General features: G+C 35.8%; 1 protein-coding gene across 1 annotated transcript in view; it reads right to left on the bottom strand.

Annotated features, from left to right (window-relative positions):
- The window catches only part of NRG4 (neuregulin 4), a 95,981-nt gene extending 79,485 nt beyond the window's left edge, over positions 1 to 16,496 (bottom strand). The window contains exon 1 of the mRNA XM_049613916.1: positions 15,714 to 16,496. Coding sequence (XP_049469873.1) covers positions 15,714 to 15,817 — 104 coding nt within the window. The 5' untranslated portion in view covers positions 15,818 to 16,496. The remainder of the gene's footprint in view (positions 1 to 15,713) is intronic.
- Positions 16,497 to 16,714: the final 218 nt, after the last annotated feature.

Raw genomic sequence — 16,714 nt, 5'->3', positions numbered from 1 at the left:
AGGGATTTAGTTTCCCTGGATCTGGTGCATTTATTTGGTTACTAAGGTGTGGCAGCCAGCGAGTGACTTACAGGAGACTGAGCGGCACACAACCTTCAGTGAGTCACAATGGCATCACAGCAAGCAGCTCCCAGCATGTTTTTCTGGCAATCCAGGGAGTGGTTTCCCCTTGTTGGCTCTAGCCTTAAGGTACCTCAGCAAGCTGCTTCCCCATGAAAACAGCCTCACACTCTTCAACAAGGTCTAAATCTCAACTTGGATGAAGTGTCCTCTAAGTTTGTTTCTTCTATAGATATCTTCTTAGGCTAGAGGTAGTGACTGCTCTCTTTGTCTGTTATTCCTGTATTCTTTGGGTTTCATTATACTCTTCTTAGTAGTTAATCCCCTTTTTACAAATTTAATGATTTTTATATTAAATATTCCCTGTTAAAATTACTGTTTTGGTTCCTATCTTCTGACTGGACCTCACTAAAACAGAATTGGCACTGGGTGTGATGCCAAGAAACACAATCTCAAAGATAAGATTTTGAGACTGATTTGCTTATGCCCTTAGGCATAAGCGCATGAATGAACTCCTTAACAACAAGAAATGGGATGCTATTGATTCATAGTATGCAGTGGCATCACAATTAATTGTGATAAAGTGCCAACTGAAGTAAGTACCTTAGGAGCTCTTGACTGTTATGGTAGTAATATGATCATAAGGACTAGGAATGAGGTAAACTGACTTGATGCACTAGGCACTTACAGAAAGAAAACAACAAGCTCAAATCCTATCTGAGAACTAGAAAGCTCCCATAGCAGCCCTAAATTAATCTATTTCTTGTAGCCACAGAGCTGATTTTGCTGAAAACCTAATGAAAAATATACTATTCAGGCTGTTGAATTACAATACTAGTTGGATTCATAGTCTTGCCAAGCTTCTTATGTGAATATCAGGGCATAGATGAATAAAGAATGAGCCCCTAAAACTTGAAATGGGGGCTTCTGTAGGCCAGATGAAAACGACAATCTCAAATCCCCAGTCACTCTGAGACTGCCTTACCAGTGGAAGTAGTTGGCCTTCCTATATCTAAAAAAACCCCTAGCTTTCCTTTGCTTAAAGAAATCTATGATAACCTCACCTAGGGCAAATGTCTGGCAAGGGGACACTTTCCTCAACCCCACCAAAATCTCCCCTAATTTCCACTAGACCAAAAACTAGGATCAGCATACTCCAGGAAATAACGTATACTCTGTAACCTAAGAGGAGACATCTTACATACCAAAATGATTACATGATTTTGTGTGTGCGTGTGCACACGCACACCCATCTATCCTGAGGAATATGTGCAGGAGTTGATTCAAAGACTGTTGGACCAAACAGGGATAAGTTTATTGATATATGTGCACTTACTAGAGATTACTGGATTTAATGTATTAGAGCCACTTCCCACTGTATGAGCTAAAAGCTTACTCAGTTAGTTGTCTGAAACTTGGATTCAATGGCCTACATTTAATAAAAATGAAATGATGTAGCTTCCATGACATGCTGTAAACAAGGGAACATGAAAGTTTAGGGTTAGAAATGCTGGAGTGGATTTATCATGTGTAATCTGCACGTCCACCTTATAACTATATTTCCCAAGAGGGCCTAGAAGGCACTCTTATCACTAAAGTGTTGGTAAATACATTAGTGAGGGCAGCACCTGTATGCTTGAAAAGCTGTGTCGCTGCTCTCCTGTATAGGCCACATAGATCATAGCTGATGCCAACATGGAAGGTGAGATGACCATGTAGTCTGAACTTTCCATCATGAACTGGGTGTTCGATCATGCACAACAGCAATTCATTGTCAAATGGAAATAGTATATAAGAGACCAAGTACAGGAATCCAGAAATAAGTTACAAGAGCAAGTAGTTCAGACCCTGACCTATGTTGCATTATTCTTCTCAATCTATGTTTACAGCCTTCTGAGAAGTACCTTATGACTAGCTAAGGAAGAAAATATTCAAATCTAGTTTATAAATAGGCCTGCACAATATGTCCACCTGAAAGTGGACAGCTACAGCATTACACTCCTATTCAGGGGTGACTCATACACAATGATGAAGGAAAATCCTCCCAGTGCACAGAACCTTGATCAGTATATTGCCTGTCCACTTTCTCTGGAGAGATGGTGAGAAGCATGGATCCATAGTTGCTCAAAAGATCTACACGGATGCATGAGCAGTTACTAAAACCTAGGCTGGATTATCAAAGAAGGAAATACCAAGGCTGGAAGATAGGTAACAAGGACAAATAGATGGATAGATTTTTCAGAGTGGGCACACTGAAGATATTTGTGTCCCATGTGATTGCCTACCAAATGGCCTTCACTGCAGAGGGGCTTCTTAATAATCAGATGATGTGCTCTTTAATCAAAATGACACACTCTATCATTTACCCTCGTTCCCTAGCTGCACTAGTGCTTGCTCAATGGGTCCAGTAACAAAGTGGCCATGGTGGCAGAGTGGAGGATGTGAATAGGCTCTAAATTAGGAACTTCCCCTTACCAAAACTAATTTAGCTATTGCTACTATTGTGCCAACTGTGCCAATGCAGAGACCAACAATGAATACCTGATACAGAAGTATTTCCTGGGGGAATGGCCAGCCTCTTGGTGGTAAGTTGATTACACCATACCTTTTCCATCATAGATGAGGGCAAAGATTTGTTTTCACTGGAAAAGACACATATTCTGGATATGGACTTGCCTTACTTTTTCACAATGCTCTGCTAGTACCACCATCCATGGACTCACAGAATGTCTTATCCATCATCCATCATGGTATTACATATAACATTGCTTCTGATTATGGAACTTCATTTCACAACCAAGGAAGTACAGATCTGAGCTCATATCCATGCAATTAACTGGTTTTATACCATATGCCATCAATCAGAACCATCTGGCCAATTAGAAGTGAAATGGTACCATTGGGAGAAAAAATTCTAAAAGGATGTAGTATATGCTTTGAATCAGAAATCATTACATGGTGCTGTCTCCCACACAGTCAGATTACATGGGCCTGGGAATCAAGAGGTGGAATTGATAATGGCTTCACTCACTATTACAGCTAATAACCTACTTGGTGAATTTTTTCACCATCTCAACAAATTTTGAGCTTCATGCCTATGGAGTTCAGAGATTCTAGTTCCCCTAGTCAGTTGACGCTCCTCAAGCTACTGAACCAAAAATGAAGAGGGGGTTAGTCCACTGAATGATTGATCCCAATTACCGAGAGAACGTTGGGTTGTTGATATATGTTGTGGGAAAGGAAGACTATACCTGGAATCCAGGGAATTCTCTGGGGTGTCTCCTCTCAGGACTCTCAGTACATCTATTCTCAATAATACAGGTTAACAGCAAATCACAGCAATGTAAAAAGGCAAAAGTGTTGAGAACTCAGATCCTTCAGGAAAGATGGCTTGGGTCACCCAGCAAAAAACCTACTGAAGTTATGACTGAAGCCATGGGAAATATGGGCAGGGTACTGGAAGAAAGAAGCATAGATATCACCTATGGTTTTGTAACAAAATAATTACAAAAAGGACCATAACATATATTATTTTCTGCTTATTATGTATATGTTTGGATATATTAATCATTTTCTTCTTATTATCCGTCTTGCCATTACTGGAGGTTAATCTTAGCAATTAGTCTTTATATAACAGTATATTCAGGCACACTATGATTAAATTTGAGGACTAATATTGCCAACTCTAAAAACAATTATTGCTGAGTCTGGATGTCTCTTCCTTAGGAAAAGTGTGAGAATTTTTTGGTGTGCAAAAGTTCAAATGTGTGTAGAAAGGGCATACAGAAGCTAAGTAGCCAAAGGGAAGATATGCCAGTTATCAATTTATTGTCTCTCACCTCTTAAATCAATGTTTCTCTTTTCTGTATTTATGAAATGGGGGCTTGAATCTATAACATTTCTCCTTTGCACAATGTTAGGCCTTATCAGTGAAGAGCACTGGAAGGACACTGTAAGAAGGGGCTTTTCTTTTTGCTCCTTTGGTGTGATGACCAGTGGGAGGCCTCCCTGTGGTAGACACAGTGACACACACTCTGTGGAAAGTTTCAAAAATACCCAGCAGGTCTTGTTCACACACTAGCAAGCAACCTCCCCATGAGACACATCAGTAGTCCAGTTGGTGACTTTCTGCTTAACAGCCCTGGTCCCAAGAATTTCTCCACCATCCAGTGAGCCACAGCTATACCCTCTCTATGAAGATCTGAATCTCCACACTGGTGGAGTGTCCTCTAGGTTTCTTCCTTCCTGATGCTCTCCTTTAGCTTAGAGGTAGTGGCAACTCTCAGCATCTCCTATTCCTGTATTCTTTGGAGTTCTCTCTACCCCTCTTAATAGTTAATCCCTTTTTATCAAATTAGAGTTTTAGGGGGTTTTCTTCTTCTTGTTGTTGTTGTTTTAATGCTTATTTATTTTTGAGAGAGAGAAAGAGACAGCATGTGCAGGTGGGAGAGGGGGAGACAGAAGATTCAAAGCGGGTTCCATGCTGACAGCAGAGAGCCTGATGCAGGGCTTGATCTCATGAACCATGAGATCAAAACATAAGCCAAAGTCAAACACTTCACCAACTGAGCCACCCGGGTGCCCTATCAAATTAAGGTTTTTATATTAAATTAGGAAATATTAAAAATGGTTTTATACCAATAAATTTAATTACTTAGATGAAATGGAATTATTCCTTGAAAGGCACAAACTACCAAAGATTATTCAAGAAAAAATAGATAACTTGAATAACCCTGAATATACTACAGGCATTGAATTTATGTTTAAAAATCTTCCCACAAATAAAACTCCAGACACAATGGCTTCATTTGTGACCTCAACCAAATATTTAAGAAAGAATTATTACAAACCCTTCACAAACTCTTCCAGAAAAACGAAGAGGTGGGAACGCTTTCCAACTCATTGTATGAAGCTAGCATTACCCTATAGAGAGTTTATCAAGCATAATTTCATTTAGATAAGATTCTGGGCACCACAAACCAAGCATGACAAAAAATTGGTAACCGTTCACTTGAGAACACAGGAATGGTAGGAATGATGAATGACAAAGGGGCATTAGGAAACTTCGAGATGATGGGTATGTTCATTATCTTGATTGTGCATGTGGTTTCATGGCTGCATACTTTGAGTCAAAACTCAAACTGTATGCTTTAAATATATGCATATAAAATATACCATAAACATACCATAATGAATTGTAAAAAAATTCATGTAGCTTAACACTTTAGTCAAATAAAAGAAAATCATATGACCATTTTGATAGGCACAAATAAAGCATTTGATAAAATATGAAACTCATTCATGATAATACTCTCAGCAAAGAAGAGAAGGGAACTTACTAAATCTATTAAAAGATATCAGTAAAAACCTATAAAATAAAATAAATCTAAATAAAATAAGCTTAAAATAAAATCTATTAAAGGATATCAATAAAAACCTATAGCTGATACCATATTTGATAATGAAATACTGAGCTCTCTTTTCTTAAAATCAGAAACAAGACAAGGATGAGCATTCCCACAACTTCTATTCAAAAGAAATACTATAGATTCCAGCCAATGCAATGCAGCAAAACAAGGAAAAGTAAAGATTGGATAGAAAGAAACAGAACTGCCATTTTTGAAAACAACAAGATTGTATAGTTTCTTTAGTACTACCTACATATACAACTATCATAACTAATAAATGAATTCAGCAAGATCATTACACATAAAGTCAGTATAAAAATAATTTTATTTCCATATACAAGCAGTTAGCATTAGGAAATTTAATCTTTTAAATGTCATTGAAAATATCATCCTAAAGAAGATGTGGTGTATATACAATGGAATATTACTCAGCGATCAAAAAGAATCAAATCTTGTCATTTGCAACAACGCATGGATGGAACTAGAGTACTTGTTAACTAACTTGGATATAAATTTAAAAAAAGAAAATATCATCCAAAAATATTAAGATATCTATTTTTAAAAACTAGTGAAAGATATGTAAGACCACCACACTAAGACTACTAAATAGACACTAAAGAAACTTAAGAACACATAAATCAATTAAGGTACACAACATTATCATAAATTCAAAGTCTTCACTTTATTAGTCAATACTCATACTTGACCTAAAGATTCAATGCCAATCAAAATCCTTGCAGGATTTTCTGGAAGATGACAAAGTTAATCCCCGAATTTATCTTAGCCAAAATGGTAAACCAGAAAGCCTGGTACATGCAGCAGCTCTGAATTATCTCAATCACTAATTAGATTAGGTAATCTATGATCACTAGTGCCTCTAAACATCTGCCAGTTTGTATAAGTCCTCTCTAAAAGAATATAATACAATCAAGAGCCTTAAAATATTTCTACAGTTTTCATACACAATGTCTGACACAATAAAAAAAAAATAACTACCTATAGGAGTACTCAAGAAAATCTGATAAAAACCAAATAAATGTTTTTCACAGAAATAGAAGAACTCATTCTAAAACTTATATGGTTGGGGTACCTGGGTGGCTCAGTCAGTTGAGCATCCAGCTCTTGATTTCTGCTCAGGTCATGATCTCATGGTTGGTGGGACTGAGCTTGGCATCAGACTCCATGCTAACGGCACAGAGCCTGCTTGGGATTCTCTCTCTCCCTCTCTCTGCCCCTCCCCCACTTGTGCTCGCTCTGTCTCTCAAAAATAAATAAATAAACTTAAAAAATATTTAGGGGCACCTAGGCGGCTCAGTCAGTTAAACGTCTGATTCTTGATTTTGGCTCAGGTCATAATCTCAGGGCTCATGAGATCGAGCCCTATGTTGGGCTCTGCACTGATAGTGCAAAGCCTGCTTGTGATTCTCTCTCTCTTTGTCCCTGCCCTATTTCCACTCTCTCTCAAAATAAATAAATAAACTTTAAAAAAATAAAAAAATAAAAAATTTTTAAAAAGTTTAAAATTCATATGGAATTTCAAGAAATCTTGAACAGACAAAACAATTGTGAAGAATAAGCAAGTTGGAGGACTAACACTTCCCAAGTTCAAAACTTACTACAAAGTGACAGTAATCAAAACAATGTGGTACTGGCATAGGACAAACATACAGACCAATGGAATAGAATAGAGGCCAAAAATAAATCCTCACATATATGGTCAATTCAACAAGGGTGCAAAGAGCATTCAATGGGAAAAGAAAAATGATCTTTACAGCAAATGGTGTTGGGAAAGCTGACATGCCAAAGGATTTACCTTACACTATATACAAAAATTAACTCAAGCACATCACATCCCTAAACGTAAGAGTTAAAACTATAAGAGTGAAAACTATAAAACTTTTAGAAGAAAACACAGAGAAAAAGCTTCATGACAGAATTTGGCAATGATTTTTTTCACATGACAACAAAAGCACAGGCAACAAAAGAAAAAATAGACAAAGTGGACTTAAAATCTGTGCGTGAAATAACATTATGAACAGAGGTAAGAAGGCAAGCCACAGGATGGGAGAAATATCTGTAAATGACCTATCTGATAAGGAATTAATACCTGAAATGTATAGAGAAAACTCAACAGCAAAAAATAAAAAACAACCCGGATGAAGTACAGGCAAAGGACCTAAATAAATATTAGTCCAAAGAAGATATACAGATGGCCAATAACCACATGAAAAAACATTCAACATCACTAATCACTCGAGAAATGCCAATGAAAACCACAATGAGATACCACTTCACATCCATTAAGCTATTATCAAAAACCAAACAAACAAACCCAAAAAATAGTAAGTGTTCACAAGGATGTGGACATATTGGAACTCTCTGCATTTCTGGTGGGAATGTAGACTGGTGCAGCCACTGTAACAGTATGGCAGGGCCTCAAAAAGTTAAACATAGAATTACCATATGATCCAGCAATTCCACCTTAGATTATAAAAGTATTGAAAGCAGGTTGTTAAAGAGATATTTGTACATTCATGTTCATAGCAACATTACTCAGAATAGCCAAAAGGTGGAAACAGTTTAGATGTCCCTTGATGGATGAATGGATAAACAAAATATGGTACCTACATCCAATGGAATATCATTCAGCTTTTAAAAGGAGGGAAATTCAACAATATGCTAAAACATTATGATGAAGACATTATGCTAAGTAAAATAAGCCAAACACACAAGATGCCAATTGTATGATTCCACTTACAAAAGGTACCTAGAATATTCACATTCATAGAAACAGAAAGTAGAACAATGGTTACCAAAGGCAAAAGGAAGGGGAAATGGCTATTGCTTAATGGGTAATGATTTCAATTTGAAATGATAAAAATGTTCTGAAGGAGATGGATAGTGGTGACGGTGGTACAATGTGAATGCACTTAATGTCACTTAACACTTAAAAATGATTAAAATGGGAAATTCATATTACATATATTTTATCACAATACTAGAAAAGATAAATAATTCAAAAAAACTATTAGAATTCATATAGGCCTCTAAACTGAGTTATGGTGAATGCTAATCATACTTTCATATATATATTTATACTGGCATTTATATTGCCTCATTTAAAAAAATGTTTGCTTAAGGTCACTTTCTCTTTTACTTGAAATTTATTAATAACCACATAAAAAGTTTAAAAAAAATCATAATCGCTACATAAAAGTTATTTACGGATATTGTAGGGTTAAGATAATATAGTACATTTTACTAGAAAATTTAAAATTTGAGTTTTCTGTAATCACTGGTAGCAATATGTAGGTGTAATTTATTACTTCCTTCACTTATTAACTTATTATTTACTTTGCTAGGCACAATTCCTCATAATTTTGAGGAAGACTGTAAATAATTAAAATATTAATCAGTGAAGGGGCGCCTGGGTGGTTCAGTTGGTTAAGTGTCTGACTTTGGTTCAGGTCATGATCTCACGGTCTGTGGGTTTGAGCCCCACATAGGGCTCTGTGCTGACAAGCTCAGAGCCTGGAACCTGCTTCAGATTCTGTGTCTCCCTCTCTCTCTACCTCTCCCCAGCTTGTGCTCTCTCTCTCTCTCTCTCTGTCTCTCTCAATAATAAATAAAAATTAAAAAAAAAAACTTAAAGAGCCCTAGAATCATTCTGGTTAGGATAAAGATGGCTCACAGAAGAGCAATAAATTAGCTTACTTCAAAGACTAAGGAGTAAAGATGTTTCAGGAAGGAGACTAGCATATGCAGAGCATGGAGTCAGGCCTTAGCATGTTTGGGAACCTGCATGTAGTTTTCAGAATGTTTAGAATCAAGGTATGTCTGGAGAAGTTATAGAAGAGGATATCAAATAGACTATTATGATAAACAGCTTTGAGTGATAAGCTAAAACATTTGAAGATGTACCTTAGGACATAGGAATCCCTTGAAATAATTTGTGAATCAAAAAGACAAAGTCAGAGGTGCCTGGCTGGCTCAGTCAGAAGAGTGTGTGACTTTTGATCTCGGGGTCGTGAGTTCTAGCCCCACATTGGGTCTAGAGATTACTACATAAATAAATAATAGTTGGGTATAGAGATTACTACGTAAATAAATAATAGTTAAAAAAAAAACCCAAATCTACCTTTTAGAACAATCACTGCAAAAGCATTGTGAATAAGACTAGGATTAAAAAAAGAAAGCTACTGCAAAACTTCAGAAAGGAAATAATACTAAGGCAACAGCAAAGAGAATAGGGTAGTAAGGATAAATTCCATAGATAATCTAGACAGGACTTGGTGACTAATCAAATGTGCTCCAAAACATGTACACACATGCACACACACACACATACACTCACACACACACACACCTGAAACAAAAGTCTCAAAAATAATACTTCCACTCAGTATGCACTATTTACCCTCAAATTTTCTATTTTTTCTTTTCATTAAATAAATGATGCCCACAACTAAATTGATTTCAAGACATGTTAATGAAAATAAGCTAATAAAATGTAGAATGGACAAATAAAATTCAATCACTCCAATAAAGACAGAAAAGAAGTCCGACTAACTATATATGTTTACGGACATACCTAATGGAAAATTGAAAGAAAAAAAAAGGAAACCATCAAATGTTCAACAAATGAAAGCTGACATGGCTATATGAATGTCAGATGAAATAGATTCCAAAGCAAAAAGCATTACTAGAGATAAAGGTCATTATATAATGATAAAAGGGATACCTCACCAGAAGACATAACCATCCTGAATTTATATGGACTTAATAATATTGTCTCAAAATATTTTATGCAAAAATTAACAGAAATTGTGAGATGCTGAAGATCCAAAATCACTGTGACAAATTTTGACATACCTCTTCAGGTATCGATAAATCAAGCAGATAAAAAATTAGTTGAGGGCATAACAGATTTCAACAGCACATTATAAATGCTTGATCTTATGTACATATATAAAACCTTTTTCCCATCAATTAAAGAACCCACATTCTTCTCTACTACACATAGGCCATTTAAAATACTATACATGAACTAGGCTTCAAAGCAGATCTCAACACCAACTGATACCAAGCTGTCCTCAATTTTAAAGTAGCTTAACATAAGAGACTCTTAAAAACTGAGAACAAACTGAGGGTTGATGGGGGGTGGGAGGGAGGGGAGGGTGGGTGATGGGTATTGAGGAGGGCACCTTTTGGGATGAGCACTGGGTGTTGTATGGAAACCAATTTGACAATAAACTTCATATATTGAAAAAAAAATAAAGTAGCTTAAAAAAACCAAAGAGCTAAATAGTCAACTAAAGAAATTAGATAAGAAAAACTAGAGTATGCTGGTTTAAATAAAGTACAAAGAAGAAAAAAAAATAGACACAAGAGGACGAAGACCAATGTATGATAAAACTAAATTAAATTTGTAAACTGTACTTGTTTATTGCCACTGCAGTATTTCTAATTATTTTATTTATTACCTACCCATTCACTTAAGAAAAATATAATGACTACTGATTCTGAGATGAAATTATTTCTATAAATTCACTGTCTATAAGTCAACAATTACTTAAATTTTGTTACTGTGACCAACACACTCTCCTAGGTGGTGGGGTGGAGTGGGGAATATTTATAGTCCAAAAAAGGAGATGAGTATACAAAGACAAAATATAAAGTAATAAATTTCGCATATTTCTCTGTTCAAACGAGGAAGAGGTTAATTCTGATTTGTGATAGGGTTGAGAGAGGAAAAGGCCTTGAAATATAAGTAGGATTTCAATACGCATAGACAGGAAGAAAGGATGGGAGTACATTTAACATAAATAGTAAATGGTTCTAGTTAGAACACAGACCAAGGAAGAAGAGAAAGCTGTAGAAGTGTTTGGGTGGCAAACTGCAGAAGTAGTAATTAGAATTAGGCTGCAAGGAAATTGGTTAGTGGGGCACCTGGGTGGCTCAGTGGTGGTGAGCATCCAACTCTTGGTTTCCACTCAGGTCATGATCTTGTGGTTCATGGGACCAGCCCCACATCAGGCTTTGTGCTGGCAATACAGAGCCTACTTGGGATTCTCTCTCTCCCTCTCCCCTGCTCCCTCTCTCTTCAAAATAAATAAATAAACTTAAAAAAAGAGGAAAATTGGTTAGAAAATTATTTCTATAGACAATGAGGGGTTAAAAAGGTCTGAACTAGTATAGTGATAGTAAGAACAAAGAGGATTAGACAGATAAGAGACATACAACAAAGGTAGAATTATGGTTTGACAACTTGACAAGGGTCAATGATAGAGTCAAAGATTCTCAGTGATAAGACAGTTGGGATGTCATTAACAGAAATAGGGAACACAGGAAGTAGTAGGAGTTGAGATGGAAGTGAGTTTATCATCTTCAGACCTATTTTACCTATAGTGCTATATAAGAAAGGATGGCCCTAAAATTATTGGAAAGCAGTTACTTTTAAAACTAACATATGATATAAAATATCTCTGCCATTCAACTTTATTTAAACCTTAGCCATTATATTCCTTCCTTCTCTCTGTCTCCCTGACTTCACTTCCTTCCAAGGTGTTGAACAACTCCAGGGTACACCATCCATACTGCACAGGGGGTGCTAATCCCACAGAAATCTTCTGCTGTTGTGCAACATGATAACTTTGCTTCCTTCCCTATCCACCATAAAACCAGGGACACAGTTTCAACTATTCTTTAATTACTACTATTAAAGTTCAGATTAGGAAGAAATTAGATGTATTCCTCAACCCAGTATGAGCAAAGTGGTCCATTCACTTCCATTGGTAACTTTTTGAAAATAAACTTAAAATACATTTGCCCAAAATACAAAAGCAGAGTGACAACCTAAGTGTTATAGACTGAATGTTTGTGTACCCCCAAAATTCATATGTTGACATCCTAACTTCAATGTGATGGTATTAAGTGGGGCCTTTGGGAAGTAATTAGAACATGAGGATAGAGCTGTCATAAAGGGGATTAATGCCCTTATAAAAGAGATTCCAGAGAGCTCTCTCTTCCTGCCATGTGTGGCATAATCTTCTTTATTTTTTTTTTAAGTTTATTTATTTTGAGAGAGAGAGAGTGAGTGGAGGAGGGGCAGAGAGAGAGGGAGAGAGAGAGCATCCCAAGCAGGCTCTGCACTGTCAGCACAGCCTGACATGGGGCTCAAACTCATGAACCATGAGATCATGGCCTGGGCTGAAATCAAGTTAACCAACTGAGCTACCCCAGGTGCCCCTAATCTGTATTTTTTGGTGTGCTTGTTTATTACAACTCTTTAAAAACCAAAAAATATTCTTAGTAAAAGGTCCATACAAAAGTAATCTGCTCCCTGCCCCCCAAATATCTGCCCTATAGTCTGTAATTTGCTGGCATCCTACTCTAGAAGATGCTCTTCTTTCTGTCATTGATGGCTGTGTGGTCTACAAAGCTGATCCCTTACCAGGTCTTCCTGAAAACAAACCTGCTGGTCAAGAGATCTACCCAGATACATCTGCAAACCAGGAAGCAGGCACTCACCAAAACCCAATCATGCTGACACCCTGATCTCAGATTTCTGGCCTCCAGAATTGTGAGAAATTCCTATTGTTCATAAGCCACCCAGCCTATGTTTTTTTTGCTATAGCAGCCTTAGTTAAGACCCTATGTTTTTTCCCATCCCAGTGAGTCTCCAAATTTCAGTACTCTTAATTCTTTCTCTCAACTTATTCAGTGCAGTATAAACACGGCTTTAGTACAGAGACAGCTTGATATACCAAGTACTCTGACCACAATGCAATTAAATTAGATATAAATATTAAAGGATAACAAAAAACCCCATCTAGGTTAAAGAAGAAATCATAACGGAAAAAATATTTAACTTAGAAATGAACAAATTATAACATTTGTAAGATGCAGGTAAAATGTAGTTGGAAATTTTTAACATTAAATACAGTCTTTTAGAAAAGAAGACTAAAGATCAATGAGCTGAAGAACAAAGTTAAGGACTCACATGACCTGATTTCACTTTTCATAAAGTTTCAGTTATCAAGATGGTTTGGTAATCATGAAAGATAGAAACATAGATCAATGGAGTATAATAGTCCCACCACATCTGATCAATTGATTTTTGACAAAAGTGTAAAGGTAATTCAATGGAGAAAGGACAGCCTTTTTACCCAAGAAGCCATCACTACAATCAAGATACAAAATGTTAGTATCTTCAATGGAGTATTACTTAGCAATCAAAAAGAATGAAATCTTGCCATTTGCAACTACATGGATGGAACTAGAGGGTATTATGTCAGAGAAAGACAAATATCATATGACTTCACTCATATGAGGACTTTAAGATACAAAAAAGATGAACATAAGGGAAAGGGGAAGGGAAGCAAAAATAATATAAAAACAGGGAGGGGGACAAAACATAAGAGACTCTTAAATATGGAGAACAAACAGAGGGTTACTGGAGGGCTTGTGGGAGGGGGGATGGGCTAAATGGGTAAGGGGCATTAAGGAATCTACTCCCAAAATCATTGTTGCACTATATGGTAACTAACTTGGATGTAAATTAAAGAAAAAAAATGTTAGTATCTTTTAATTATTAAATGTATTTGTTTTGATGAGTATTTTAGTTTCATTTAATGAATGCTACATGTCCTATCCCATTAGAAAGAATTCAGAATGAATACACCATAAGATTAGGTGAAACTTGGGAGTTGTACTTTTCAAAGGCCATTTCTTTAATTTAATCCTAGTTGTATGACCTTTAGCAAGTCGCTTAATTTCTCATTTTCCCTTTATTTTTCTATTTCCTTACATCTTCTCTCCCTCTTTCCTCTAATGTTTTTGTGAAATGAAAACATGAAAAATATGGTCAGCAAATGTGGGATAACAGAAATGCTCTGGATCTTGTTATGGTGGTGACAGTTTCATGGGTATAAATATTTGTCAAAATTCATCAGTTGTGTACTTTTAAGAATGTAGTTTAGGGACACCTTGATGGCTTAGTCAGTTGAGCATCCATCTTCAGCTCAGGTCATGATCTCAGGGTTTGTGAGTTCAAGCCCCGCATCAGGCTCTGTGCTGACAGCTCAGAGCCCAGAGCCTGATTCAGATTCTGTGTGTGTGTGTCTCTCTCTCTGCCCCTCCCTCATTTGCACTCTGTCTCTTTTTCTAAAAAATTAACAAACATTAAAAAATATTTTTAAAAAAGAATGTAGTTTATCATTCATAAATTACATTTTGGTAAATAAACTTTAAAAAGAAAAACATACAGGCACCTAGGGGGTACAAAGCAATTGTTGATTTGTTCCTCTATCCTCTTCCTTTTTCATTTTATTAACTTGAGAGGAAAAATACCTACTCACTATTTCCCATATGAAAACCTCTAAAAACGGATTGAGATAATTATGAGATTATTTCTCTGCCTCCTCTCCTCCACACCAAATCCCAATATTTTTCATTTTTCATATGAATTTTACTTCAATAAGATCTTAAATCTAGATTCTATACCTCTCATCTCAGTTAATGAACAAAAACAGAGTAATTCATGCACATGCCACAAAATATCTTGAAGTCCTTAAGTGTCAGCTCCCCTAAAGTCTATGGACGTCATTGGTAGTATTATGTTGTTAATTCATGTATTAAAAGAGGTTTACTATGCCCCCCTTAAATCCCATTCAACCAAATTCAAAGGAAGCCAGCTAAACAAGTACTATTTTCAAGTCCTTCACTGACCTGGCTATATACTCCCAAAGTGAATCATATATTATTTAAAACAATAGTGGCCTAGACTTTTTTTTTTTAACACCATTAGAGAAACTTAATGTTTCATTTTCTTTTTAACATATCAAATGTAAGTTTTGGTACCAACACAGTTATGTATTTTTGTATTCTGAACTCAAACACCTGATGTTGGGCTTTCTTATATTAATGAATTCTCTACCTGTTTTATCATTAATATTAAACATAGACTGTCTTCCCTAAATTGCTAAAATCATAGAGTTCACCAAAATGGATTATTAAAAAAAATCATACTAATCTTGAAATCACTACCAATTTCCAAAATAAACACTTTGAGCAAGATTGTGATTTGCCACATTGTTTGTTTTTAAAGTATAATTTTGTTTTATATACAGCATTCCTCACACTTTTTCATCTTACACTTTTTGATCAATATTTATCACTTCTAAAGAAGTTAGTAGCTGATAAAAAATAAAATTACCTTCCCCCACCCCAGCACATTTTACTTACCTACAAAATGGGCTGGGAATAGTGGGTATCACATAACACATCCCTCCATTCAGGCAAAATGACCTGTGACTGGGACCACAGGGCTCTTCGTGATTTAAACACATACATAAATGAAACTAGAGAAAGGCAAATTAAGTTTTTCTAATAAAACAAGTAAAGGACTAAGTATCTTAGACTGAAGTGGTGATTCTAAAAATTAAATGAAGAATTGCTTCTCAAAATGAAGAACTTAATCTTATTCCTTATTTGATAAGTAGGGACTTCTGTCCCTTTGAGGGAAAAAAATAATATGTCCTAAGGATATGACCATTAATTATAACAGATTTATAGGTTATATTACAGACATAAGGAATCTCTATATTCATTAGATTTTTAAAAGGGGATTAGGATCTTAAAATAAATGGTGGCCTTTCTCATTTAATACTAAGACTCTGCAACAGCTTTTGTTTAGAGTTTCTCTGTTCCAAAGGTATATTTAAAATCTTATCTTTCCTTTTGGTCTCAAATTCATTAAACTATGAAAACTGCTGTTGGAAAATGATTTATGTAATTGAAATAAATTCTGATTTCCAAAATTATCTTTAAATATTTCATATATGACAATTAAAAAAACCAAAACAAAACCCAGGGATGCCTGGCTGGTTCAGTCAGTAGAGCACGAGATTCTTGATTTTGGGGTTATGGGTTCAAGCTCCACGTTGGGTATACAGATTACTTAACAATAAAATCTTTAAAATAACAACAACAACAACAAAAAACCCAAAAAGTAATCTTACAAGGTTTTGATTTGCAAGAGGATTTTAGGTAACAGATAACTGAAAAGACATCTAAAGTTCTAAAGTAAAATTAAAAACCTAAGTCATTGCTTGATATACAGCCAAAACTTTTAGAATATTGAAAAAATAAACTTCCATTTCTTGCATGCTTTCTCTCCCCCCTTCTTTCTCCATCCTTACGTCCTTCTTTATCTTTGACCCTTCCTTTATCCTACTTTATCTCTT

The sequence above is a fragment of the Panthera uncia genome (genome assembly GCF_023721935.1).
Source record: "Panthera uncia isolate 11264 chromosome B3 unlocalized genomic scaffold, Puncia_PCG_1.0 HiC_scaffold_1, whole genome shotgun sequence".
Lineage (NCBI taxonomy): Eukaryota > Metazoa > Chordata > Mammalia > Carnivora > Felidae > Panthera > Panthera uncia.
This window is presented reverse-complemented; position numbering and strand designations above follow the sequence as displayed.